Raw genomic sequence first — 26,619 nt, 5'->3', positions numbered from 1 at the left:
AACTAACGTGAATAGCATTATCATGGATATGAGAAATAGCCATTGTCTTACTTTTACTGAGGATGGCATGATAGTTTTAATCTTTTTTAATCTCAGGATTTGGGGGAAAGGCCCACTTCTTCCTCAGTAATGGGTCATGAGAAGTAGAAGTGAGGGCAAGTAGAAAAGAGCTTCCGTGAGCTAAGAACATATCCCTACCTGACAAGTCAGCTGAGATCTGAAGTAAGAACTTATGGGCGGTTAAGAGAGAAGCATAAGTTGTGAAATAGGAAGAGACAAAGTCGGCTTCTGGCTGAGGCACTTGGCATATTGCTGTTAGTCGAGGTGGTATCTTTGCAATCACGTGGTCCTTAGGGAAGCAGTGTGATGTTGAAAGAGCAAAAGACACAGGGTCAGACAGGCCTGGGCTTGAGTTCTGGCACCTATTGGTTTTGTGGCTTTAAACCTCTCTAGACCTGAGTTTCTTCATCTATAATGTAGGATTCACAGGGTTCTTGTGAAGATTTCATGAAGTTAATATACATGAAGTGCCAAGCATGGGGCCTGGTTACTGTATTCCAGAGCAAACAATCCTCTCTTTCTCTCTCCTTGCTCCATCCCCACATTCTCAGAGACTGGAAAGAGATGCTTCTGGCTTAGAATCTTAGATGTGGAGGCAAAGCCCATCAAAAGGTATACTGAGTTTTAGATTGGTTTTTAATGTAAACTGAGCAAGTCTTTGGCAACAGCAAGGTAGCTAGAGGCCAGAGAGACTTCTCAGAGGGCTGAAGGGGCAATCTGGGAGGGTAGGACAAGCTCGATTGGGGTGAAGGAGGGGGAATCAAGTGGCCAGAAGGGAAAGGAAGGACCAGCAAGAATCTAGGTGGCCGCTGAGAGAAAGCAAAACCCAATCCAGAGCCTCTCTTGTTCACAGCTTTAAGTGTCACATTACCCTTTCTGCTCCTTGCTGCTTTCTGTTTTGTTTACTTCATAATTCTTTTTTTTAACAATGAATATTCCTTTTTTTAAAGAAATTTATTCCTTTTTATTTATTTATTTTTTACATTTTGGCCACACCGTGCGGCATGTGGGACCTTAGTTCCCCAACTAGGGATCGAATCCGCACCCCCTGCATTGGAAGCACGGAGTCTTAACCACTGGACCGCCAGGGAAGTCCCAGTGAAACAATTCTTGAAAATAGTTAAGCCACTGGTGGATTTGTCAGGGAATATTTTCTTACCTCAATCACCCAGATAGGGGGAGCATTGCGTTTTGGTGACTGGGTGTACAGCTGGCAGCTGCAAAGCCAAGTAAGATTGGCGGGGGGAGTGGTGATAAGAATCAGGAAAACATAGTTAGGGCATCCCACCAGTGTATATTACCCGACAGAATGCTTAGAGTCGCGATGCTGTATTTGTCTCCAGTAGTCTATCATCCAGACTTTTCATTTATTTGGATTGGCCTTTTCCTCAGTTGATCTGGATTATTACATCTTTATTACATTAGTCTTTTCCCACCAAATCATAGTTTCTCTTTCCTGCTTTCTCTCAACAGAGAGGCAAGCAGAGCAAATCTGAAGTTTGGAAAGAGAGATAGATGGAGGAGTGTTGTACCCTTGGGGCTAGCAAGCTGTTGTAACACATCACAGGCCCTCTGGAAGCACTGCGCCACAACACAGGTGCACACACACACGACCCACACGTCATCCAGGATCACGTGAACAAACAGTGAAAAAGGTCCAAGTTCATAGCTATATCAGCCCTGTATCATTTATCTAATGGCCACTTCAGGCCTCCATTGCATCCATTCCCTGTACTTTCATGAGAAGTGATTCCAGGGGGTCTTCCAGGATCCCAGTGGAACATGCAGATGGCAACAGACAGGAATGCCTCCCTCACTGTAGCATTTATTCCTCTTTTAGGTTCTTAACAGGCCAGGGACACTGAAAGCCCCAGAGACCATCATTTTCTTATCTGCTCAGAATCTAAATTTGAGACTTGCCAAGGGTTACCTGCTGTCACTGATATTCTCTTTTCAAAGACTATTTCTGGAACTCTTTACAGGTCCCAGAATTCCCAAAGTGGAAACAATAAACAACTTACCTTAAATTTTAATCAATCTGAAAAGCAAAGGCAATGAATACATGGATACCTTCTCTCTTTGGAATTCCTCTTTCCATCTGACCCCTGGAATGTTGCCTTGATCTTCAGGATCAGAGAGATGTTAATGACATATTTTCTTTCTGATTCAAGCAGTTCCAAAGCCACAGTCTGTCTTTTAGCTTTAAAAACAAACCAAGGAGGGAATTTTAGTTAACCACTCTTCCCTGAAACCCCATTAGATGTTAGAAAGCAATCAAGAGATATTGAAAGCAATATAAAGAGAAACCAACAAGTTTTTGGAAGATGTAAAACAGAATGGATGCATGTTTATTAATTCAGCAGAGTAAAGGGCACAAAACCCTTTACTTTGGTGTTTTCATCTGAGGATGGGAAATAGGCTAAGAAGCAGAAAGGCTCAAGGATTGGAGGCACCAAGGCACCACAGAACGTACAAATAAGGGGCAATGCTGTAAACAGGAGAAGTAATCTATATAAAGTGCAATTGAACCTCCAGCTCCCCATCCCCATGCCAGATGGCTTCCTCATTTCCACCCGATGGGAAATGAGAAAAATTAAACTAGAGAAGCCTGAGTCTCTGGTATCTGAGCTAACATCAGAGGGCAAAGTTGAGATGCTTAAATGAAAACAAAGGGACTCAGAGAAGGCTTGCATACGGAACAGTCAGACTCCTCTCAGCCTCTTCCAATGCAGGTCCCAGAATGCCAGCAGCCAGACTTACACTGGCCAGGGAGGAGAGGGGAGGACCTTCCACTGGAGAAACTGAACTGCCCAAGTGAAAAAGATCTACAAACACTGACATAAAGAGGTCACCTATCAAAAAAGTAATTTGCCACCTGTTTAGCAGATAATGAAGCTCACTTATTGATAAGCTTAACCAACACAGAATTTTCAGGTTTATTTAAATTTAGGGCTTTTTTCTTGGATATAAATAATTAGCTAAGAATCCTCAGACATTTAATCAATCTTACATCATAAAAGAAAGAGAAGGAAAAAGTATACACTTATTTTTAAAAGGAGGAGGGGGACTTTCCTGGTGGTCCAACGGTTAAGACTCTGTGCTCCCAATTCCAGGGGCCCGGGTTCGATCCCTGGTCAGGGAACTAGATCCCGCATGCCACAACTAAGAGCCCACGTGCCGCAACTAAAGATCATGCATGCCACAATTAAAAGATCTCGCCAGCCACAACAAAGATCCCATGTGCTGCAACTAAGAGCTGGAACAACCAAATAAGCAACAACAAAAAAAATTTTTAAAGGGACTTCCCTGGTGGTGCAGTGGTTAAGAATCTGCCTGCCAGTGCAGGGGACACGGGTTCGAGCCCTGGTCTGGGAAGATCCCACATGCCACGGAGCAACTAAGCCCATGTGCCACAACTACTGAGCTTGCGCTCTAGAGCCCCCGAGCCACAACTACTGAGCCCGCATGCTTCAACTACTGAAGCCTGTGCACCTAGAGCCCGTGCTTGGCAACAAGAGAAGCCACCGCAATGAGAAGCCCACGCACAGCAACGAAGAGTAGCCCCCGCTCGCCGCAACCAGAGAAACCCCGTGTGCAGCAATTATGACTCAGTGCAGCCAAAAAAAAAAAAAAAACTACAATATGATACCAGGACACACCCACAAGCATGGTTCAAATTTAAAGGCTGGTCATACTAAATATTGAGAAGGATGTGAAGCAACTGGAACTTTCATTCATTGCTGGTAAGAGTATAAAATGTTCCAACCACTTTGGTAAACTGCTTGACAATTCCTTTTAAACTTAAACATAATCCTATTCTATAATCTAGAGATTCCACTCCTGTGTATACACCCAAGAGAAATGAGGGCATACACTAAAAAAAAAAAAAAAAAAAAAAATCTGTACAGGAATATTCATGGCAGCTTTCTTTATAATAGCCCTAAACTGGAAACAATCCATATGTCCAGTATCAGGAGAATGGAAAAATTATGGTAAATTTATTCAATATGATTAATAAAAAAGAATAAACTGCTGAATGAATTACACACAACACATTATGTTGAGAGAAAGAGGCCAGACACAAAAGACTATATATTATAATATTCCATTTATATGGAGTCAAGAACAGACACAATTAATTTATAGTGACAGAAGTCAGAGTAGTTGTTCTGTGGGTGGATATTGCCTGGAAAGGTGTATGCGAGAACATTCTGGTGGTAATATTTCTATTATTAGAAATATTAATATATTTATTATATTATACAGGTCTGTATATCATGACCTGGGTAGTGATCACAAGGGGGACAGTGAGCTTAAGCTTAAGCTTTGTGAATTTTACTCTATGTAAATTAACCATCAATAAAGTACTGATAGAAAAATAGAAGCATGAACTCTTTTTAAAACATGGAAGCAAGCACCAGAAAAAAACTGTCAAAAGAATTTAAAATGGTTGTTACTGGTCTTCATAATAAACCTTTTAGTATTATTTAATTTTTCATGTATTTTATAATAAAAAAATTTTTTTAATTACCTCCCACAAAACAGAGGGATATGCCATTGTCTGACATATATCAATAGTAAGTGCTCAGTGATGATTTATGATTTGAAGGAAAGGAAAGAGGGAAAAAAGGAGGAAGGGAGAACAGACCTTATTGCAGCGTTTGGTGTTTTGGTGGTGGACTCCTGATACAAGATTCATATATTGAACATTCCCTATCACTGAATAAATAGATCACAAAATTCTGCCCTCTTCTCCACTAACCTTATGCCTTTTTTACAAAACACTACATTACTAAATGTCATGGATACCCAGAATCAAGGTGGTGGTCCCAGTTGGCCATGTGACCTCAGGTGAGTCCCTTCACCTCTAAAGACTTTAGTTTGTTCATCTCAAAAGTAAACCAGAGGCTGGGTGGTCTCATAGGTCCACTGCATCTAAATTGCCCCTTGGGGGCTTCCCTGGTGGCGCAGTGGTTGAGAGTCCGCCTGCCGATGCAGGGGACACGGGTTCGTGCCCCGGTCCGGGAAGATCCCACATGCCGCGGAGCGGCTGGGCCCGTGAGCCATGGCTGCTGAGCCTGCGCGTCCGGAGCCTGTGCTCCGCAACGGGAAAGGCCACAACAGTGAGAGGCCCAAGTACCGCAACAACAACAACAATAAAAAATAATAATAAATAAATAAATTTCCCCTTGGGACTTACCAGCTAAAGAGGTTTCACATAAAATGTTTTCCAAGGAGCTGTGTCTGCCCTGGCCAGCTTCCTTGAGTTTATCTGGGTGGTCCTTCGTGACATATTCTTCACCCCATTCTTTACTATCCTTTGGCTGCCTCCACACACCAGGTGGAAGATGGCCCTTGTGTTGGATATCAGCCGAGAGACAAGACTTAAGGTTTTCTTCTGCTTCTGGAGTTGTTGGGTTCATTCCTGAAAAATAACGTCTGCCATCAAGTTCTGATTGTTTAACGATTATATTTGTTACGAACTCTTAAATATTATGCCTCTGCTTGGGTACAACTATCCCTTGAGGATTAAATATACCAATTAAGGATTAAAAGCCTCCACAATTGCAAAGCATCACCTTTCTCTGTTTATGGTCTATGTTCTCACTCTTTGTACGCAGTCTCTACTGAATAAGGACTTTTAAAAAATAAATTTATAAAATAGTGTAACTAACTTATAATAGTATGTATTGACTCCTCATACCTGCTGCCTTTCAGGTGAGCACACCAGGGAAGAAAATACAGACAGAGGAGGAAGAAGGGTGCCAAACACAATGTCTTATTTTGGAATTTGTCCTTCTTGGCCCTAATGATGGTAAGTTTCCCAAAGGCAGGAGGAAGGGAGGGAGGGAAGATGAAATAATTTATAAAATTCTAGTGAATTACCTCTTAAATAAACAACTTTTAAATTACATAAACTATAAGGTGTGTGGTCCTCAGAATACTTATGTCATGCTACCTACACCTGTGAGTTCTCAGCAAGTGTAAGTTCATTGGTAACTAAAATGAGCCCGAAGGAACCAAGAATACTGGTTTTGTCTCAAACTTCTCTGCCCCTTCTCTGTCTTTGGGTTTAACTGAGTCACCAACCTAGTCCAGCACACGTCTTGGAATCTTAGTAACCATAGTGCTTTACCTCGCTTGGGTTCTTTCATGCCTGGTTTGGGACTTAGGGAGTAGAAACAGGGAAGGTAGAAGAAGGGAAAGGGGGGAATTGCTAGAAGAAAAAAGAGCTCAGAGAAGAGCCACTCACCAGGACCCATCATTCCCTTCACATTGCTATCTCCTACATGCATGGATCTGGCCTCTTGAGCTGCAGAAGAAGGAAAGCTTTCAGTTGGTATTCATTTCACTATCATGGACTGGCACCTTCTATGAGCTAGGAACTGGGATAGACTCACAGAGCTTACCTTTGACTGGGGGAGCCAGAGCAGTTAAAAAAGAAAAAAGAGAATTACAATATAGTATGACAAGTACTATTTTCCCATTTCTAAAAAGATACAATAAGTGGTACTTAACTCATAGATAACCCTAAGAATTAAATCAGATAACATTTCTAAACTGCACACAGCAAGAGTTAATTATCGTGTAACTATGATGGTGAGGATGGTAATGCTGAGCAGAGCCAGAACAATGCTTTTAAAATGTAAGGCAGACCCTGTCAAGCCTCTGCTTAGCCCTCCAACAGCTTCTCATTTCAGTGCGAAGGCCAAAGATCTTAGATTGATCTTAAGGCCCTGAAATATCTGCCCCCCTCCCCTGCCTGATATTTTTCTTTCTTTAAAAAAAAAAAAACCCACACCTCCTATTGTCTCCCTGTTCATTCTGCTTTAGCCCCGCTGGTCTTCTTGCTATTGCTTGGGCACATCAGTTATGTTCCTACCAGGACCTTGGGGCTGTTCCCTTCCCTCCACCCGATATCCATAAACTAACTTTCTCACTTCCTTCAGGTCTTTACCTGGCACCCTCTCTAAAATTACACCTGTGTTTCCTTATTTGTCATCTTATCACATCTAACATACTACATATTTTATTTGTCTTGTTCATTGTCTGCTTCCTTCAGAACAAGAACTCCAAGAGGGAAGGACTTTTTGTTGTTTTGTTCATTATGACATCCCACCACCTAAATCAGTGCCTGGAGTGGAAGGATGGATAGAAGGAAGGGTAGTGGGACGGCTACACCTTGACTGCAACCTCATGAGAGACCTTGAGCCAGAGGCACCCAGCTAAGCTGTGCACAGATTCCTAACTCAGAAAAACTGACATAATGAATGTTTGCTATTTTAAGATACTGAATTTGGGGTCAGTAGATAACAATGGCACCATTTTATAATTAACAGTGAGTAAGGCAACCCTTTCTAAAAGTTTGGTCCTTTGACCCTGAGTTTTAACATAACCTACCACCAACCATATCCAGAATGTCTTACTACAGCACATTATCCCCAAATTTCTGTAGCAACTCAGTAGAATAAACTATGTTATATAAGCCATACCCATATAACAAGGAAGAAAGGAGAATCTGCCACCAAACAGCGAGTTTAAATCCACCTGGGCACTTTGCAAGTATAACTTTTAACCTTTTATCTTGTGAACATGGTCGGCTGCCCCAGGCTTGACATTGATCTGACCTCTACCTTCCAAGTCCATTCTATATTCTTCCCTAACAAGATCATCCTTTTAGGTCGTGCTCTCTATGACACGGAGCAAAGAAAGTAGGATGACCTGTGATGAACCCACTGCCCAGATGGATCAAATGAGTTTTCCCAGGCTGTACCTATTGAGTTTCTAAAATAACTACTCAAATGGGTAAAAACTAAAAATAAAAAAGCAAGTCTGTACTTTGAAGTTAATACCTATTAAAAACCACTGGATTAGGAGTTTTAAATTCAGTTATCCAAAGCACATTTATTGTCTTTGAATATATGAGCCACATTGTTTCTTAAGCCATAAGGGTAGAAAACCACCAGTCCTGCCCTTGAGGAGCTTACAATTGATCTAGAAGTCATTGAGCCTCTTTTGGAGACTTTTGACATGAGACCAGAATAAGAGGAAAATTCATCCAATGTTAATATCTACATTCATGCTCCTTTGTATAAGGTGCTTGCTAGACATTGTTGAGGATACAAAGATGTAGCAAACATGTAATCGAACATGGTTAACGACATCGCTTTAAAGCCAGTCTCTTCAGTACTGCCACATGCAATTATTTTCTAACATCTGTTCCATCATCCCAGATCAGGGATGTGCCTGTGGCTGTTTCAGCCCACAAACAACACCAGATCAGTTTTCCAGACAAAAGGGAGTACAGAGTTAGATTGTCACTGACATCACTGCCTGCCAGTTAGAGCAGATATGAATTTCTCATATCCGTGAAAACTTGAATGAAAAAAAAAGGAGAACACACAATTTTATGTCTATGCAGAGAGACAAGGATTGAGAATAATGAAGAAAAGAAAGCAATTTATTAGAGTGAATAATTTTTAAAATTTTTTCTCCTATGGCTGGTATAGTATTATTGTGCAATAAGTTATTTCCAATCCATTTGAAACTTCGAATACCCAGATTAGTATTTTCCCCCAAAAGAAAATCTTTTAAAATTGGGTAGACTCTCCCCATCTCTTAGATCCCCTGGATTCTTCTACATTCCAGTTACAAAAGGAAAAATTCTGAGCAACACACCATTTTCCTCTAATAAGGATGGATGATGTAAGCCTATTCTCAACGTTACTTAAGCCCTAGGAACCAAGGAAGAACTACTTGGCTAATTCAGTATGATGTGTGAACTGTACCTTTTTCATAGGCCTGAGAAGGCATAAGGTTTGTAAAGTCTTCACTTGGAAGAACAGGTTCAGGGATATTGATGGAACGGAAAGGACTTCCTTGTGCTTGAGCAGGTCCGGCCTGTGAGCCATGTTCTTCTTTCTGAGTTTTCCTAAGGAAGGACAACAAAGGATCTTAATACATGATGGGGTAAGGAGAGCAAGTTCAGAATAGGTCAAGAAAACTTCTGACCCCTACAAAATTGCTGTTTTTTATAAACTAAAAACAGTTAAATACTAGCAGTTCGCATGATTCATTACCAAAGCTGGAGAAAAAAAATCAAACATCTACAAATCACCTTCTAATTGTAATATCTATATTCATATTTTTCTGTTACTGGCTTCCCTGTGGTCAAGATCTTCACAGAGTTTACAGCGGTGTCAATTTGCTTGGGATGATTTACATTCTCTTCGCAAGCCAACACAAAGGTAGCAGGAAGGAGCAGGTCCTCAACTGAAAACAATGAACCATTCTCCAGGGTCACACAGATATTATTTCTATTTTAAATCTGATAATGTTAAAACATGTAACAATGAGGATTATGTCTGTTTATTGGTGAAGCTTTACTTGATTCAACCTGGTTGAGATAAATATATTTTATGTTTAACATAAATATATTTTCAATGGTCAAAGTCAAATAATAGTATTAGAGAAATTTCAGAAAACTAATAAAGAAAGAAAATCACTGGTGACCCCACTATCTTAACACAGTCATAATTTAAATATATCTTTCTAGTTGTTATTTTACATGTTTTTACAGTTGAAATTAAATTCTACATGGCACTTTACATCCTTTTCATTTAACTTCCTATTGTATTAAGTGCATTTTCTATTACCATTCATTTTTAGTATTAACCAACTTTTATGCTGCATAACCTCCATCACATGCTAGCCCATGGAGCCCAGTGGCCAGCTGTACACCAAGAGTGGGGAAGGTGTTCCTGGTGCCTTTGTACAAGCCATTGCTTATGGGTTTGCCTTTGGTCAATTTTTTGGTCAGACACTCACTTGGGTTTAACTTTTCGAGATTCTCTTCGCTTCTCCTGTTGAAGCTGTTCAATTTTCTGTTGCATTTCTTCTTGTTTGGAAGTGATGGCCTGGATCATTGACATGGCATTGCTCAGCTCTTCCTAAAAAATAAGAATTGATATGTATTTAACCTGGTGTATGAAGTAGAAGTATATAACATGATATCTAGTACACAGTAAACTTTTAATACATACTTGTTGAATCAATGAATGAGCGATAACAATTTTACTTCTATTGAAGTAAAGAAGAGAGATCCAAGAAAGTAAAAACATGATATAGATATAGATATTTTTCCATGAAAATCAGTGGATGGGTCAGAGGAATACTCTTGTATTTGGTTGCTAGGCAAAAAGGCAAGTTTTCTATTTCTGTTACTAAAACCAGGAATCTCTCTTCAGCAGGGAAATAGAAGAGGGGCCCACCTTAAAATAGTTCAGTGAATTCTTCATCTCAGTAACTTTTTCTTCCATGGAACATCTGCAGCTCTTAACCTTCTCTTCCAAAGCATATTCTCCATGTTGAATTCTTGACAGTTCTTGCATTGCTTCTGTGAAGCCAGTTTTGAGTTCAGAGGCTAGAGCCTGCAACTAAATAATACACAAAGAGTGAATTCAGTTTGCTATAAATTATTATAAATGGTATCACTGACACCTCGGACGTTTCTCTTGTTTGAGAAATCAGGCTCTTGAACATGTGCAGAACTCATTTACTAGAAGACTAAAGTTTGGACAACTTAAGGAAACCTTGGCCCCATTCATCTAGGAAGAAGAGGATCTTCTTTATATCACACATGCTGAAGTTTGATAGTGACAAGAAAGCAAGCAATTTTAATTAAGTTGGCAAGTGCTTCTGCAAGCTACTATTTATTCTCACACTTTTGATTAAAAAGAGATTTACTTGAAAAGCAACATATGCGTGTGAAAGACAGTGTTGATCTGTAACTCTTCAAATTCCATGAAAGAAGGGATGTTGAAGAAATTCAGATATTTTTTCCTTAAACAGTGAAACGATAAAAAGAGTAATAATTAAGCATATCTGAATATTTCTTTGAAAGGGAATAAGTTTTTTTTTTAATATTCTTGGATGATATCACGGAAAAGGAGATAATGGTATTTCCAGTGGCAGGAAATAGCTACAACAGTAGAAGTTCAGCACATTGATAGTGATGCGAATTATCTTCAGCCATCAAGCCCAGTTGTGTAGGAATGCACACTGGATTTTTATTGTCAACTTCCAACCATGAAAAGGGTGTCAATTTTGGAGTCAGATAGGATATAAATCCTAGCACTCTCCTACAAGTACTAAAACCTCAGGCAAGTTGGTTAACCTCTTTGTAGCAGTTTCCTCATTCATAAAATAGCTGTGATAACATTTCACTAGGCTATCTTGAGAATTAAATGAGTAAATGTAGGTAAGGTGCCTGCCACAGCATATGCTTGATACATAAAATGTGTTCAAGAAATTTTAATTCTTTTCCCCCTTTAAGTAGCAAACCAGAAAGTTAAGCACAAACAAATGTAGAGAAAATGGAGCACTTCTAAAGTTCAGTTTTATTTATTGAATAAATGAAAAAAGCATTTTCAACAGACAGAAAGTTAAGATAATAATAACAATAAGATAATGATAACATTACTTTCATGATATTTATGATCTTACACTCTGCTAAGCAGAGGAATGCTTAGCTCCAGATTGCTTTTTACAACAGAACTTTTTAGAAGGTTTATTCTACAATTAAAAGTATCCACCAAGTATGCATGTTTTAAAGGGATGGAAATTAAAGTCCAGGTACCTTAACAAAATTTCTTCAAATGTGTATTTCTAAACACTTTTAGAATCTGATTATCCAAATGGTTCCAAATTGCAGTGGCATCTCCAATTATAAAATGACTTACTCTCCTACACCGTATTTGCAAAATATAGGGTTTTGTGGTTCACTGTGCTTCACAAATTTTTCTTTCGAGGGCTAGGAGGAGGGGGAAATAAGAGAAACCAAAGGGGTCATTCTGAGGGAAAAAGCATGCCCTGTCAAGTGTTTGGAGCTGAAAGATTGGGAAACAACATGAACAATCTGTTTTTCATTCCAGTCATTTTTAATTTTAATTAATCTCTGTGATGGATTTCGGCACATGTCCTAATTCAGTTGTCATGATTGATTAAATCACCAGATCAACTACATTTGATCTGGTAATTTTCATTATATAAATTCATCTTCTGTGAGCAAAATGAAATCGATGGCCGTATAAAATCAAAGCAAAACCTAGGCAAGTTTTAAAATTGAAGGAAGGAAGCCTGACATTCACTCACATTTCCTGCTTGAAAAAAAAAAAAAAGGAACCACTTTCCAACAGAAATAGGTTTCATTTTCACTGCTCCCTTAGGTGGATGTGTGGAGTTTTCCCCAGAAGGCAAAAGGAAGCAGCAGGGTCCTGGGGAAAGGATTTTCCTCACCTGTTAGAACCCCAGTTCTCAAAAAATTATCAATACATTTCACTAACAGCCAGGTTGTATAGGGACTTTGGGAATTCTGAAACCATTTAGAGCTATGAGCCCATTTCCTTTCCATGTATTACTTTGAGCTCCCTAGATACCTGCCACTGAAGTAACACTACTGCTTTATAAACGGCTTCACAACCACTGATCAGCCAGGGAGCGGATGCCATAGTGAATACAATCACACACCTGAGACAACAGGTCATTTTTAAGGTGCTTGGGGCTCTTAAAATTATAGCTGCTACAGACTGGTTTTCTGGTACCAACTGGCCATTCATTTGTGAATAAAAAAATACTCTGAAGACATGGACTTGTCTTTTTTCTGCTCTCTCTGCAGCTTTCTTATTTGACAGCCCGCAGCCCACCCCCAGGATTAGAAATGGGTGTCTACCTTGTTCTCCAGCGAGTTGAACACGTTCCTCATCTCGTTGATTTTTTCATGAAGCTGCTCTAGAGAGGTTATGATCCCTCCATCCTGCCGCTGGAGGCGGGCTCCCACTGGAGGCAGGTGCAGGGAAGACTTGTACTTCGAAGCCTACGGTCCACAGAGGGCATCTTAGGCTCAAAGAAATAGGGGAGGGGAGTCCGAATTCTTCCTATTTCATGCTCTTAATTTCTGTTTCTCAATTTCTTTTACTTTTTTGGCTTCTTAACTCTTCTCAGGATGAATTTTAGTCAATGTCTTCCCTTTTTGTTTTTCCACCAAAGATCCCTCAAACTAAATTTTCATAAATTATGTAAGTTGTTCCAACTTGTTTTTTACACAGACTTCTCTCTCTTTCCTTTCTGTCCCATTATTAAGGTCAGAACGCTGCTATGAAGCAAATTCAGGGACTGGGCCTGTGCCTTGAGAACTCTGCAAAGTCATAAATGTCAAGATTTGAGAAATCTCCACAAGGTATGCCAAATTCCTGCAACACCTGACTAAAGGCTCTACAGGAGCAAAAGCCCAGGTATTTTGAAGCAGCACATGATGGCAAGGATGGCAAGGTAACTGCTTTGGCTTCCCCCTAAATTGCGGCTGCTACAGAAGGAACAGGTTCTTTCTGCCAGCTGCCGCTTCCTAATTGTAGGCCTCTGTTAATCCAATGCAACAAATTAATCCATTGCAATTAATTTAACGCAGTGATTTAAAACACAAAGTAGGTGAGTCATTTGAACAGTCAAGAGTAAATTTCCCAAATCTACTCGTCTACACTCCCTGCAGAGGTTGATCCTTAAAGTCATTCTTATAGGGCACTATTGAGGCTGCTGTGAAGCCCATTGGGCTGGAAATTTATCTTATCCATCCTTGGATGCACCACAGGTCTAGCAGAGTTAACGTCTCTGGAGTTAGAAGAACATTCCTCAATGGTAAAAAGAGACCGAGGCTCAAACAGGGCTTACAAATCCTAGAAAATGTTCAATGGCAGTTTTGATGATGAAACCTATTACTGCAGGACTGGTTCCCATAGTTTTTCAGTTAGAGTTTCTTTGGGTACATAACTCATTTTCTTAAATTATTTTCATTACAGAGAAAAATAAAGAAGAAAAAAGAGAGTCACCTCAAATCTCATTAATATAACGATTAACATTTTGGCATCTTTCCTTGTAATTTGTTCTATGAATATAAATGCAGATATTTATATTGTTGAAATCACACTAAAGATATATTTTGATTCTGCCCTCCCTTTTTTTTTTCTTTTGGCTAACATGCTTGTAAGCCCTTTCCCTTAGCCTTCAAATTTTTTTCTAAGTAGGTATTTTTAATGGCTATATAATATTCCATCCTATAGATGTGCCAGAGTTTACCTACCCATTTACCCTTGTTGGAAATTTTTGTTGTTTGTAATTTTTCAATATAAAATAATGCATTGGAATAGAATGCTTTTTATTTAAAGATTTGTATGTATTTCAGGTTATTTCCTTAGGATAAATTCCTAAATATGAAATTACTGTGAGTCAAAGGATGTTAGGTTGTATTGACCCAAAGGACAATCTACCGTATTAGAAGGAGACAACATATTTAATTAATTAATAATTATACAAAATATATTTGACCAGAGGGTTTGAAAAGTTATAACAGTATGGTTGTATATTCTTAGAAACATTCTGTATGATGTGCAATGTCCTAAATTAGTGTACTTGGAGAAACATGTCTCAGACAAGATGTATGAAACATAGGTAGTATAATTGGTGGAAGCTGAAGAGTCTACATTGCTAAGGCTACAAGTGAGGCAAAAACACAGCTGGAATTCAAATCATTAGTGTGAGGGTTGAGCTAGAAATAAATTGCGCAGTTGCCACATCTGTTGCCTTAATTGGGGACCCCCGACCCCCACTTCTCATGTTAATGGAATCATAATTTTAGAATACATATTCAAAATGAAGTAATCAAGGCTGAAGCAACACAGTGTGACTCTCGAGAAGATATTGGGGTGGACTTGGAGAGGGCCATGTGCAGTGGACCAAGGACAGGAAGGAAAGGGGACAGACTTGGATTCAAAGAAAAGGAAGTATACTAAGCTAAGGAGCAGTCGGCGTGTCCACACTGATTCACCTGGTCCACAGTAATGCTGCCTGGAATGAACCGGGAGATAGTAGTGCTCATTCTCCTGTTGCCTTCTGTGACCTGATTTAGGTCATGGTACCTTACTGTTACCGAGGAGGTCACGTCCATCGAAAGAACAGGGAACCAATTCGGGGTACAAACATTTTAACACTTTTACTGCATTTTAACTATTAATTTTCATAAAAGGTTCCACCAATTTACACAAACACTCATCAGATCTAAATACTATTACTTATTGTATTTTTTTTATTTGCTAATTAGGTAGTCAAAAAGTAACACTCCTTTTTTTTTTTTTTTTTTTTTTTTTGCGGTACGCAGGCCTCTCACTGTTGTGGCCTCTCCCGTTGCGGAGCACAGGCTCCGGACACGCAGGCCCAGCGGCCATGGTTCACGAACCCAGCCGCTCCGCGGCATGTGGGATCTTCCTAGACCGGGGCACGAACCCGTGTCCCCTGCATCGGCAGGCAGACTCTCAACCAGTGCGCCACCAGGGAAGCCCAATACTCCTTGTTTTAATCATTGTTTCTTTGAGTTTCAACCTTTTCTTCCATTTATTAGCCATCTGTAATCTTACTTTGGAAAATTACGTTCTTTGCCCATATTCTACTGGGGTTTCAGAAGTTTTCTTTTTATTAATTCTATGAACTATTTATACATCATTAAACCTCTGTAATATTTTGGTAGGAATTTTTCCAATTCTATTATTTGTCTCTGAATTTATTGAAAATATTTTTACATTGGGAAAATTTTTAATTGTGATGTGATGAACTCTCTAACCTTTCCCTTGTAATTTCTTTTCTTTTTTCTTTTTTTTTTTTTTGCGATACTAGGGCCTCTCACTATTGTGGCCTCTCCCGTTGCGGAGCACAGGCTCCGGACGCGCAGGCTCAGCAGCCATGGCTCACGGGCCCAGCCGCTCCGCGGCTTGTGGGATCCTCCCAGACCGGGGCACGAACCCGTGTCCCCTGCATTGGCAGGCAGACTCTCAACCACTGCGCCACCAGGGAAGCCCCTCCCTTGTGATTTCTTCCAGTGCTTTTTTACTTAAAAAGACATTTCACATCCAGAGACAAAATAAATATTCACTAATTCTAAACTTTCATGGTTTTTAAAAATATTTAATCTTTCATCCACTTTTGAGTTTATTTTGATTAGAGTATGAATTGAGAATCACTTTTTTCTTTTGCAAAGAACCAGACAATTTTCCAAATACCATTTGGCACCAGCCTAAATGACTGCATCAGACCTCTTGGCTCAGAGCGATATATACATCTCACGATATTCATTCTTTCATTCAACTAATATTTATTGAATATGTGTTGTATTCCAGGCACTATACTTTATTCTGAGAGTTCCACAGAGAGAAAAATGTACTAATCCCTGCCCTTGGAGCTTACATTCTAGAGAAGGAGACAGACAGTTAAAAAATAAATCAACAAGTTAATATTTACTATAATGTCAGGTAGGGATGGGGGAGTCTATTGAGAAAATAAAATAAGGAGATAGAAAATGGCTGAAATGTCATATGTTGCCTCAACTTTCGATGTCACAGGATTTTTTTGTTTTTTAATATTTATTTATTTTGGCTGCGCTGGGTCTTAGTTGCGGCATGCTGACTTCTTCGTTGCAGCATGCATGTGGAATCTAGTTCCCTGATCAGGGATCGAACCCAGGCCTCCCGCATTGGGAGCGCAGTCTTACCCACTGGACCACCAGGAATTCCCGACACTTCAACTTTCATATTTTGCTCTCCCTTTTTAGTATAGATTGTACCTATTATAGTTAATTTCTCCCTGCATCCCTCCTTCCTCTTCCTCTTCTTCTTTCTTTACTTCTCCTCCTTTATCTTCTTTTGGTTAAATGTTGCTTGGAGTAAACAGACTGGGGCTTAGGAGACATTCTTTTAAAACAAGGATGGGGTTATAATCACAGGATCACAGAGGTCATATAGGCCAACTTCACTTCTACTGCTTCATTTGTTCCTCTGTGAACAGATGTACTTGGATTTGTGATACAATAAGAGAATGAGGCCACCCCCACTGCAGCTATATTTAGCCAACATTCAGGGAGTGACCTACATAAAATCTATAATAGACTTTAAATCATACCTGAGTTTAAAGAGATAGTCACACTCATTCAAATGCCATACAAAGGTCAGATGTTAACAGAGGGGAGGTGGGCAGGGAAGGCTTTTGGAGGTCTTGGACAAGTAAAGCATCAAATCAGCACTTAGTGAAGACTCACTCTGGTTTCCAGACCTTTGTTCAGGCTAGTCCCTCTGCCTGAAATACCCTCCCACATATCCACTTACCAATGATCAACTCGTCCTTAAATGCCTGCTCCAAATCCTTCAGTCAATATTAATTCATCCCTTGTCCATATTCCATAGAATTTTTTTGTTTTGTTTTTTTGCAGTACGGGGGCCTCTCACTGTTGTGGCCTCTCACATTGCGGAGCACAGGCTCCGGACGCGCAGGCTCAGCGGCCATGGCTCATGGGCCCAGCTGCTCCGCGGCATGTGGGATCTTCCCAGACCGGGGCACGAACCCGTGTCCCCTGCATTGGCAGGCAGACTCTCAACCACTGCGCCACCAGGGAAGCCCCAATATTCCATAGAATTTTATCAATACCTCTGTTGTAATTCTTCCAACAGCCTACCTTGTATGAGCTACTTATTGTATGGACACTTAAAAATCAATGAGAATGTCTGTTTCATCTGTTTCATCTCCCGTTAGGCCAAGCAGAAGACTTTGCACATAGTAACTGCTCAATAAATATGCATTTAGTTGAAATGAGGCTGTTTCCTTCGCCCCTTCTGATTGCTGGTCTGGTTCTAGGAGCAACATGATTAAAATGTTTTCATAATCTTGTGCTGGCTTGCCCTAGTTGGGTCCACAGCAATGATCTCTTGCATGATATTTTTGGGAACAAGTTGTTATTTTCACTTTACTGTTACTTAAACTCAACAAATCTAAATTACATTTCCCCCAAACTACCTGCTCCTCTGGATTCCTATATCTCTATTTGGGAGACCACTCTTTTTCCTGGTTACCAGGGCTTAAAACCTTAGAGCCAACTTTGAAATCAGCTTTTCTCCCAACCCCCATCAAACCCTGCCAGTTCTTTCTTCCTTCTCATGTATTCCAGATAACAATGTCTTAAGTCTAGAGAGAAGCATGGGTTTCCCTAACCCAAGCTACTTTTACATTACAAATTAGGTCAGAATAATCTCTATGATTTTTAAGGACAGAAATTTACTTTAAATCACATGCGGAAGATAGAAGCCCAAGAAATGCTATGTAGAGAGCCAAAGCAGCCCAGTGTGACTCCCGTTGCAAACATATTACATAAAATTTTGCAGAACATTTATCTCCCTTGTAAATCAGATTATTCCCATTGTTTAAAAAGAGATTAATTTTTTTTCTGTTATCGTATTTGAACACTTGCAACATTAACCCCCTTTTATTCTCAGTTCTCCCTGCTAAAATAAGAAACTAAGAAAAATAGATCTCTCGCTCCTTCTGACTGAAATGTTATCGCACAGTGTAATGGCCAGGTTGGTGGAGGCAACAGGAAGAAAAGCAGTGTTGATGTGGGAGCAGTGGTGCTGTAATTTATAAACTGGAGAAGTTGTCCTTTAGTCATCAGTTTTCTCAGAAGTACAATGTGAATGGTTCTCTCGTCCCTGCCTATCCCACAGCCTTAAGTGAACAAATACAATGATATATGTAGAAGCTTTTATGAGTGCTAAAAACATTTATATGTAAAGGACAGTCATCACTGTGACACATAGGAGAGCTCAAAACAATCCGTGTCTTTACCTGGTAAATCTGTGTGGAAGGATTATTCATCGGCTTATGTTCATTCTCTCCTGTAGGGAGAAAGAGCTTTGTTTAATCAACACAATTCATTCTATCCCTATTCTCTTCAGACACATGCAGGGAATAAGGGGACTTATAGGATCCTAAATCTGTGCCTACATGACAGGAAGCCAATGATTCAACCAGAACAAAAGATAAATTGGTGTAGGTGATTTTATATTACATCCTAATGACCAAACCATATCTACCTGATGTAACTCTTACAGTAGAAAACCATGCTCTACCGTGGTGGGGAAGTTTCTCAATCAAACTGAATGACGAGTAATCATTAAATAGTCAGAAGGGAATGCCCATGAAGGGTCTCTCTCTTATTTTGGGGGCTGACTGAGGTTTACTTGAGGGGATAGTTCCACAGTCAGGAAGGCATCTATTCAGTTGTCACTTTATTGTTCTCAGGAGGCCTCTGTAAAATATCCCTTACTTCTCCTGCCTCTGATCCTTGCTAAACCTCTGAACTTTGCCCTTCTGTCACTGCCCCGATCAGCTAAGGGAACCTTGCCATCCTCCTGGACAAGAGGGTTGAAAGAAGGGAACTGTCAATGCAAAGGGTCTGGGAATGATGCAGGCAGAAAGAAAACAATACTGTCTACACCAGAGACTGTGAAACACAGGTCAAACACAAAGGAAGTAGTAGGTTATAAAAACCATTTATACCTAGGGAGGAAAAAAGGTTGACCTAGAATGTACCTTTTGGAATCACATTGGTTGGCTCTAAAGATGAGGCAATCCATGTAAAACATGCGGCCCACACGAAGCCTTTTACTCATCCACTTAGCTACATCTCCTTTGTATGAATTGTATGAATTGAATCACATTGTATGAATCAAGCAGTTTATAGATGAAACCCCTGGTTGCAAATATTTGGTTGTATGAATGTGTATATTGTTCTCCTAAGACACGCGGGTATAGGGAACCCTTCCTTAGAGGAACCAGCCTCGGTATGTTAAGTTCATAAATAATATGTAACCTCAGCCCAGAATTTATACACACTGAGGGCTGTCCCTATAAAATCCAGATGGTTTGAGGTTACCAAAATTCCCCACACAAGCTTGAGTAAAGATTACTTAGCCCATTTTATGCTATGTCCCAACAGCCTGGTATAATGTCAAGAACCAGAACCTGGGAACAGAGACCAGGCTCCCGAATCAAACGTTGATACGTTGTGGTTTGTAGCCTGACTTCTCTATGACTGTTTCTTCACCTATTGGAGATGATAATAGAACCTACTTTTATCTGGTTGATTCTATATGGTAAAGATTAAAAGAGAAAGCCCTATGTTTCTAGGCCAGCCTAGGAGGTGTTGGATGTCTGTTAGTTGAATATATATCTTGGCCTTATTCAGCAGGTCGTTCTGAGGCAGTCCTAAAGTTATTGCTAAGAAAAGTAACATAACTACTCAAATTGTATGTATACATGTCGCATTTCCTGTTTCCCCAGCACCAAGTCTATGCTCTTCGTGGTCATTCTACTATGATAAGGAAATGAGAATAGTCAAGTTAACATATTACCATGTTTTGAGACAAGGGCAAGACAAGCCCACAACCTACATTTCTTAAATCCTGAACCTTAAAGCAAGACATAGAAGAAATCTAACCTTGCTTTGTTTTGGTTTTTTCCATGGTGCCTGTTGCTTCTCTCCTCCAGCTTATTCTTCAACATTGCATCTTCATTGTCCCTGGATCAGGCCATCCCCTCTTCCTCGGACCTGTCAATTGAAATCAAGAGTAAGGGAACAGGTGAAGTGACTGGATTTACTTTATGTGTTAACTTTAAAAAACTGAAATGAACACAGCTATTAGAAGCAACAGGCGTTATGTGCAATTTCAGAAGAGTGAAAACATTGTTGAGTAAATATTTGGCTTAAAACTCAAAGGTAGGGCTTCCCTGGTGGTGCAGTGGTTAAGAATCCACCTGCCAATGCAGGGGACATGGGTTCGAGCCCTGGTCTGGGAAGATCCCACATACCGCAGAGCAACTAAGCCCATGCGCCACAACTGCTAAGCCTGTGCTCTAGAGCCCGCGAGCCACAACTGCTGAGCCCACGTGCCACAATTACTAGAGCCTCTGCGCCGCAACAAAAGAAGCCACCACAATGAGAAGCCCGAGCGCAGCAACGAAGACCCAACGCAGCCAAAAATAAACAAACAAAACAAATAAATAAATAAACTTATATTAAAAAAACTCAAAGGTAAATATCTTGTCAACAAGTATGAAATTCATTACTTAAAATTATGGTAGTTTTTAAGATACTATTTTGGGGATCAAATAAATTAATTTAAACACATTGATTTTATTAGCAGGGTATAGTTTAAGGAAATTAACTTGAGCAGGCATAAAGGCTAATATATCTGTTTCTATTTAATTAAATAGTAAGTTCCTTGATGGCCTTATCCCCACTTTCTGCATCTGGTAGACTTTTTTACACCAGGAGATGCTTGTCAAATGTAGCCTGGCTGCTGTGACCATTAGACATGAAACTGCCAGTTCAGAATGAAATCTAACAAGCAAAAATGGTATCGTGGACATTGGCCCTCTTTTTTTTTTTTTTTTTGCGGTACGTGGGCCTCTCACTCTTGTGGCCTCTCCCGTTGCAGAGCACAGGCTCCGGACGCACAGGCTCAGCGGACATGGCTCACGGGCCCAGCCGCTCCGCGGCATGCGGGATCTTCCCGGACCGGGGCATGAACCCGTGTCCCCTGCATCGGCAGGCGGACTCTCAACCAATGCGCCACCAGGGAAGCCCGGCCCTCTTTTTATCCATCTAGAATTTCCAATGGTTGGGGAGTTCCCCAACCTTATGAGGCTTGATCAGAGGCCTCCCATTATATAGAGGCTGAAAGTGCCAGGTTCTCCTAGCCTCCCTTGCAGCTAAGGTATGATGGGCACATGGTACTGCTTTGATACACCCACCCCAATTGGCAGTTGCAGAAGAATTTCCTAAGGCAGATATACTTGATATACTTTCTACTTTCTTAGAAATAGAAAGAATTCTTAAGACAGCAGCAGCAGCAGCAAAGGGGGTGGTGGTGACCATGATCTGGTACAGACAGTTTAGGTAACTCAAGCTGCTGCTGTTCTTGGTCCTTTCCTCACCAGAACAGCTGTACTACATGATTTGGGGCGTTGCTGTTGGCCGCATATCCCAAACTTGGTTCTCCAGTCTCCTAGCAATTCTATGAGCTGCCCATATCCTTTCAACAAATTCCTTGGCTGCATAAATTAGCCAGAGCTATTTTTTTTACTGCTTTGCAACTAAGAAACCTAATTGAAACAATAAAAATATATTAACACTATCCAAGATTGAGAAGACACAAGTTAAGACTTTGTTCATTGCTCTAGGAAAGACATATCTAATCCATAGTGATAAAATGCAGATCAGTATTTGCCTAGGGCAGGAGGTGGGAGTTTAACTGGGAAAAGGCACAGTGAACTTTTTAGAGTGATAAAAATATTCTGTTGCTTAATTGTGGTGGTGGTTATACAGATGCATAAATTTGTCAAAATTCATCAAAATGTATATTTTGACTGGGTGCATTTTATCCTGTATAATTTATACCTCAAAGTAGAATTGGTGTTTCAGTCATATATTGAGGTCTGTGAAGCAAAATGATAAATTGACAGTCTGGAAGGTTCACATGGATGAAAACCTGGTCAATAGCTACACAGTTATAAATGAGGGATCTAAAGGAAGGCCCAAAGTGAAGGCCATATGCCATTTGGAATCTTGTACATTTTTCATGTGAGCATGGAAGTTACGTCAAGGTAAGGCATCTTCCCTAGCTATCTGAATCTCTTTCATAGCTTATATAAGCATAACTAAGATGAAATGTTTCTGCTCCTTAGCAATTGATTTGATATTTAATGAATTCCATGATGAATATAATTAAATCACAGAATGTTAGAGCCAAAAAGGCACTGAGAAAATTATTTGATCCGTCTTCTTCATTTATAGGAGAAGCAACTGAGGCCTGGAGAGGAGAAGAGAAGTGACCTGCTCAAAGCCACACAGCTTTGAAAATAATTGTTAGAAGTAATTTCTGTTACTATTAGGGGGAAAAAATCTTGAAATATGTGAAGCCATATTTTAATGGGATTTTATGGATAATTAATTCCAGCAGATTTATTGATCTAATCTACAACTAATTAAAAACAAACCCCAAAACCTCCATCTATCTGAGATAAAATGTAAATTTATGCATTTTCAGAGGTAAGACATCATCAGGCTCACAAGTGTACAAATAGTTGCTGATTTCAAGAAGTAATAAAAGGTATGTGGTTACTAGAAAATAAATTAGAAATTTTATTTTATTTATTTAATTACAAAAGCAACCAAACCACGTTGTAAAAAATTTTTTAAATATAGAGGGAAAAAACCAACTATAACCTCTACTTAATGATCACAGTCATTTGATTGTATTGCCAGTCAATCATTTTTCTCTTGAAGTTTTACCTGATTGTTAATGGAGCCTACCTATAATTTTTTATCTACTTTTCCACCTACATTATAACATAAGCACGTTACTTTCTTTTACAAATTGGACCATTATTATTCATGTTGTTTTTATTGTGGTCATTTGGGTAGAGGGTACGAGCGTTCCTCCTTAGTCCCAGTCAGTGTTAACAATCTGCTGGAATTCTTCCATTCCTTTCTCCATCCTCATAGAACCACATTCAAACATATATACAGAATATACATATATGGGGTGGAGCTGTCATTGTAGTTCATACTGTACCTCTCTGCATCATCTCTCTCACTTAATACATCGTAGCAGTCCTTCCAAGTTAATTGGTATAGATCTAAAAATCACTTTTTTTTTTTTTTTGGTGGTACGCGGGCCTCTCACTGTTGTGGCCTCTCCCGTTGCAGAGCACAGGCTCCGGACGCCCAGGCTCAGCAGCCATGGCTCACGGGCCCAGCCGCTCCGCAGCATGTGGGATCTTCCCGGACCGGGGCACGAACCCATGTCCCCTGCATCGGCAGGCGGACTCTCAACCACTGCGCCACCAGGGAAGCCCTAAAAATCACTTTTAATGGCTGCATAATATCCATGGTAGGAATGACCTGTGTTAATCATTCCTGTATCGATGGGCATTCCTCTTATTTCCATTTTGTCACTGAAACAATGCTGCAACAAACATCTTGGTACATAGAGCCATATATATTGGTGCTTTTATGTATGTAGGGGTTTAATAGATATGACTAGGTTGCTTTCCAAAAAGACTATATTCTTATTTCCTCCAAGAACACTGCATGAGTACCTTTTCTCCTGCATCCCAGCCAATAGTGGACGTTAACGCTTTTTAGTTCTTGCTAGTCAGATGGGTGACAAGTGATATTTCATCTTACTTTTACTAATTTCTAGTGCTATTAAGCTTATCTACATATACTTACTGGACATTTAGATTTACTCTTTTGTGATTATTCCTCTGCTTTGCATATTTTTCTATAGGGTCATCTGCCTTTTCCTTATCAATTAATGAGGGCTTTTATGTAATATAGATTAAATATTTATTTGTCACATGATTTATGAATATTTATCCCATCTATCTTTTTGTCTTTTGACTTTGTAGACACTTTTGCTATTGACACTTTTTTTTTTTTTTTCTGGTACGCGGGCCTCTCACTGTTGTGGTCTCTCCCGTTGCGGAGCACAGGCTCCGGACGCGCAGGCTCAGCAGCCGTGGCTCACGGGCGCAGCCGCTCCGCGGCATGTGGGATCTTCCCAGACCGGGGCACGAACCCGTGTCCCCTGCATCAGCAGGCGGGCTCTCAACCACTGCGCCATCAGGGAAGCCCTATTGACACATTTTTTTAATTTATGAAGTCAAATACATTTTTTCCTTAATTGCTTCTTGGTTTCTTGAGTTGGTTTTAAAAGCTCTCCTCAGCCCCCGAGTTTTTGTTTGTTTGTTTGTTTGTTTGTTGCGGTACGCGGGCCTCTCACTGCTGTGGCCTCTCCCATTGCGGAGCACAGGCCCCGGACGCGCAGGCTCAACAGCCATGGCTCACGAGCCCAGCCGCTCCGCAGCATGTGGGATCCTCCCGGACCAGGGCATGAACCCGTGTCCCCTGCATCAGCAGGCGGACTCCCAACCACTGCGCCACCAGGGAAGCCCCCCCAGAGTTTTATGTATATATTTTTTCCTAAATTTTCTTCTAAGGTTTTTATTATTGTTAAGTATTTAATTCATCTAGAATTTGTTTTTATATATGGAGTGAGAGAGTGTTCACTTTCCTTATTTTCCAGATAGCTAGCCACTTGTAGCTACACCAGTTATTACATAAATCATCATTTTGCTCCATGGAATTCAAATACCATTTCTCATATACAGTGAGATCTATTATTTTTCTGTGGACTCTCTATTCCATCCTGATCTATCTAACTATTCCTATTCCAAAATCACAAATTATATGGCTCTTCAGTGTTTGAAAAATATTTGATGAGGCAAGTCAACTATTATTCTTTTTATAATTTGCTTTTCCTGACATTTATTTTTCCATATGAATAAATGTACTACATGATGATTTTACCCATTACAAAAAAATGTTGAAATTTTCATTGGAATTGCATAGATTTATATATTAATGTGGGAGAATTGGTATTTTTCTTACATCAAATCTTGTCATCCAAGAGCAATATAGTTCTTCCCATTTGTCTGAATCTTGTTTTACGTTTTTCAATCAGATTTTTTAGTTTTCTCTTAAAGTTCCTGTACTTTTATTGTTAAGTTTATTCTTAAATAATTTATACTTTTTATTGCTACTGTGAATGGCATTTTTCCATTTCCAATTCTCTCTTGCTGGTTTTCGTATTCTATCCCTCTCTCTCTTTTTTTTTTTTTTTTTTTTTTTTTTTTTTTCTTTTTGCGGTATGCGGGCCTCTCACTGTTGTGGCCTCCCCCGTTGCGGAGCACAGGCTCCGGATGCGCAGGCCCAGCGGCCATGGCTCACGGGCCCAGCCGCTCCGCGGCATATGGGATCCTCCCAGACCGGGGCACGAACCCGTATCCCCTGCATCGGCAGGCGGACTCTCAACCACTTGCGCCACCAGGGAGGCCCTCTTTTTTTTTTAATATTTATTTTATACATAGCCACATTACTAAATTGTTTTATTAATTATGGAAGATTTTTAAAATAAGTATTTCTAGGTGACTTTTATCCTTATTTTCAAATTTTATACTGGTTACTTCATTGTTGTATTTTATTTGCTAGGGCTTCTAGAATAATGTTTACTAATAATAGTGACAGTGGATATCATTATCCATCTTCTTATTTTAATGTAAATGGCTTTAAAGTCACTTAGAATCATATTTATTTTCTACCTTTGGTAAATAATCTATATCATATTTAAGTAATTTCTCTTTAGTCTTATTTTACTAAAATTCCTTATTAGGAATTTATCAGTCCTTTCAGCAGCTGATAGAATTGCCTTTTTCTCCTTTAATTTATTATTATAATGAATTATACTGATTCCCTGATGTTGAATCATCCTTACATTCCTGGGATATTTGCTTGGTCATAGGATATAGTTTTGTTGATACTCTGCTGGGTTCTATTTGTTAATATTTAGACATTTTTGCATCTATATTCATGAGTGATTTTGATCTGTGGAGGATTTATTGCTTTTTTGTTTTTTATTCTATGGGGGGGAATTAACCTTATCCTAGCTTCTTAAAGTGAATCAAAGAGTTTTAATCTTTTTCTATAATCTAGAAATTTTTTAATTAAATTGCAATTATCTGTTCATTGAAAGAGAGTAGAATGTAGCTATGAAAACATTTGGTCTT

At 39.7% G+C, this 26,619-nt stretch overlaps 1 protein-coding gene across 2 annotated transcripts in view; it reads right to left on the bottom strand.

Moving 5' to 3' along the window:
• ARHGEF33 (Rho guanine nucleotide exchange factor 33) overlaps positions 1–20,450 on the bottom strand; it is a gene marked incomplete at its 5' end in the record, with an annotated part of 44,320 nt that extends 23,870 nt beyond the window's left edge. For both annotated transcript variants that reach the window (XM_082642701.1, XM_082642702.1), the window contains 8 exons: positions 2,131–2,260; positions 5,261–5,485; positions 6,314–6,373; positions 8,850–8,992; positions 9,889–10,010; positions 10,332–10,496; positions 18,772–18,821; positions 20,426–20,450. In XM_082642701.1, the coding sequence (XP_082498827.1) occupies positions 2,131–2,260; positions 5,261–5,485; positions 6,314–6,373; positions 8,850–8,992; positions 9,889–10,010; positions 10,332–10,496; positions 18,772–18,821; positions 20,426–20,450 (920 nt within the window). The remainder of the gene's footprint in view (positions 1–2,130; positions 2,261–5,260; positions 5,486–6,313; positions 6,374–8,849; positions 8,993–9,888; positions 10,011–10,331; positions 10,497–18,771; positions 18,822–20,425) is intronic.
• Between the last annotated feature and the right edge of the window lie 6,169 nt (positions 20,451–26,619).

This window comes from Mesoplodon mirus (assembly GCF_964341445.2).
Source record: "Mesoplodon mirus genome assembly, chromosome: 14".
Taxonomy (NCBI): Eukaryota; Metazoa; Chordata; class Mammalia; order Artiodactyla; family Ziphiidae; genus Mesoplodon; species Mesoplodon mirus.
The sequence above is the reverse complement of the archived record's forward strand: the minus strand, read 5'-3'. Positions and strand labels throughout refer to the sequence as shown.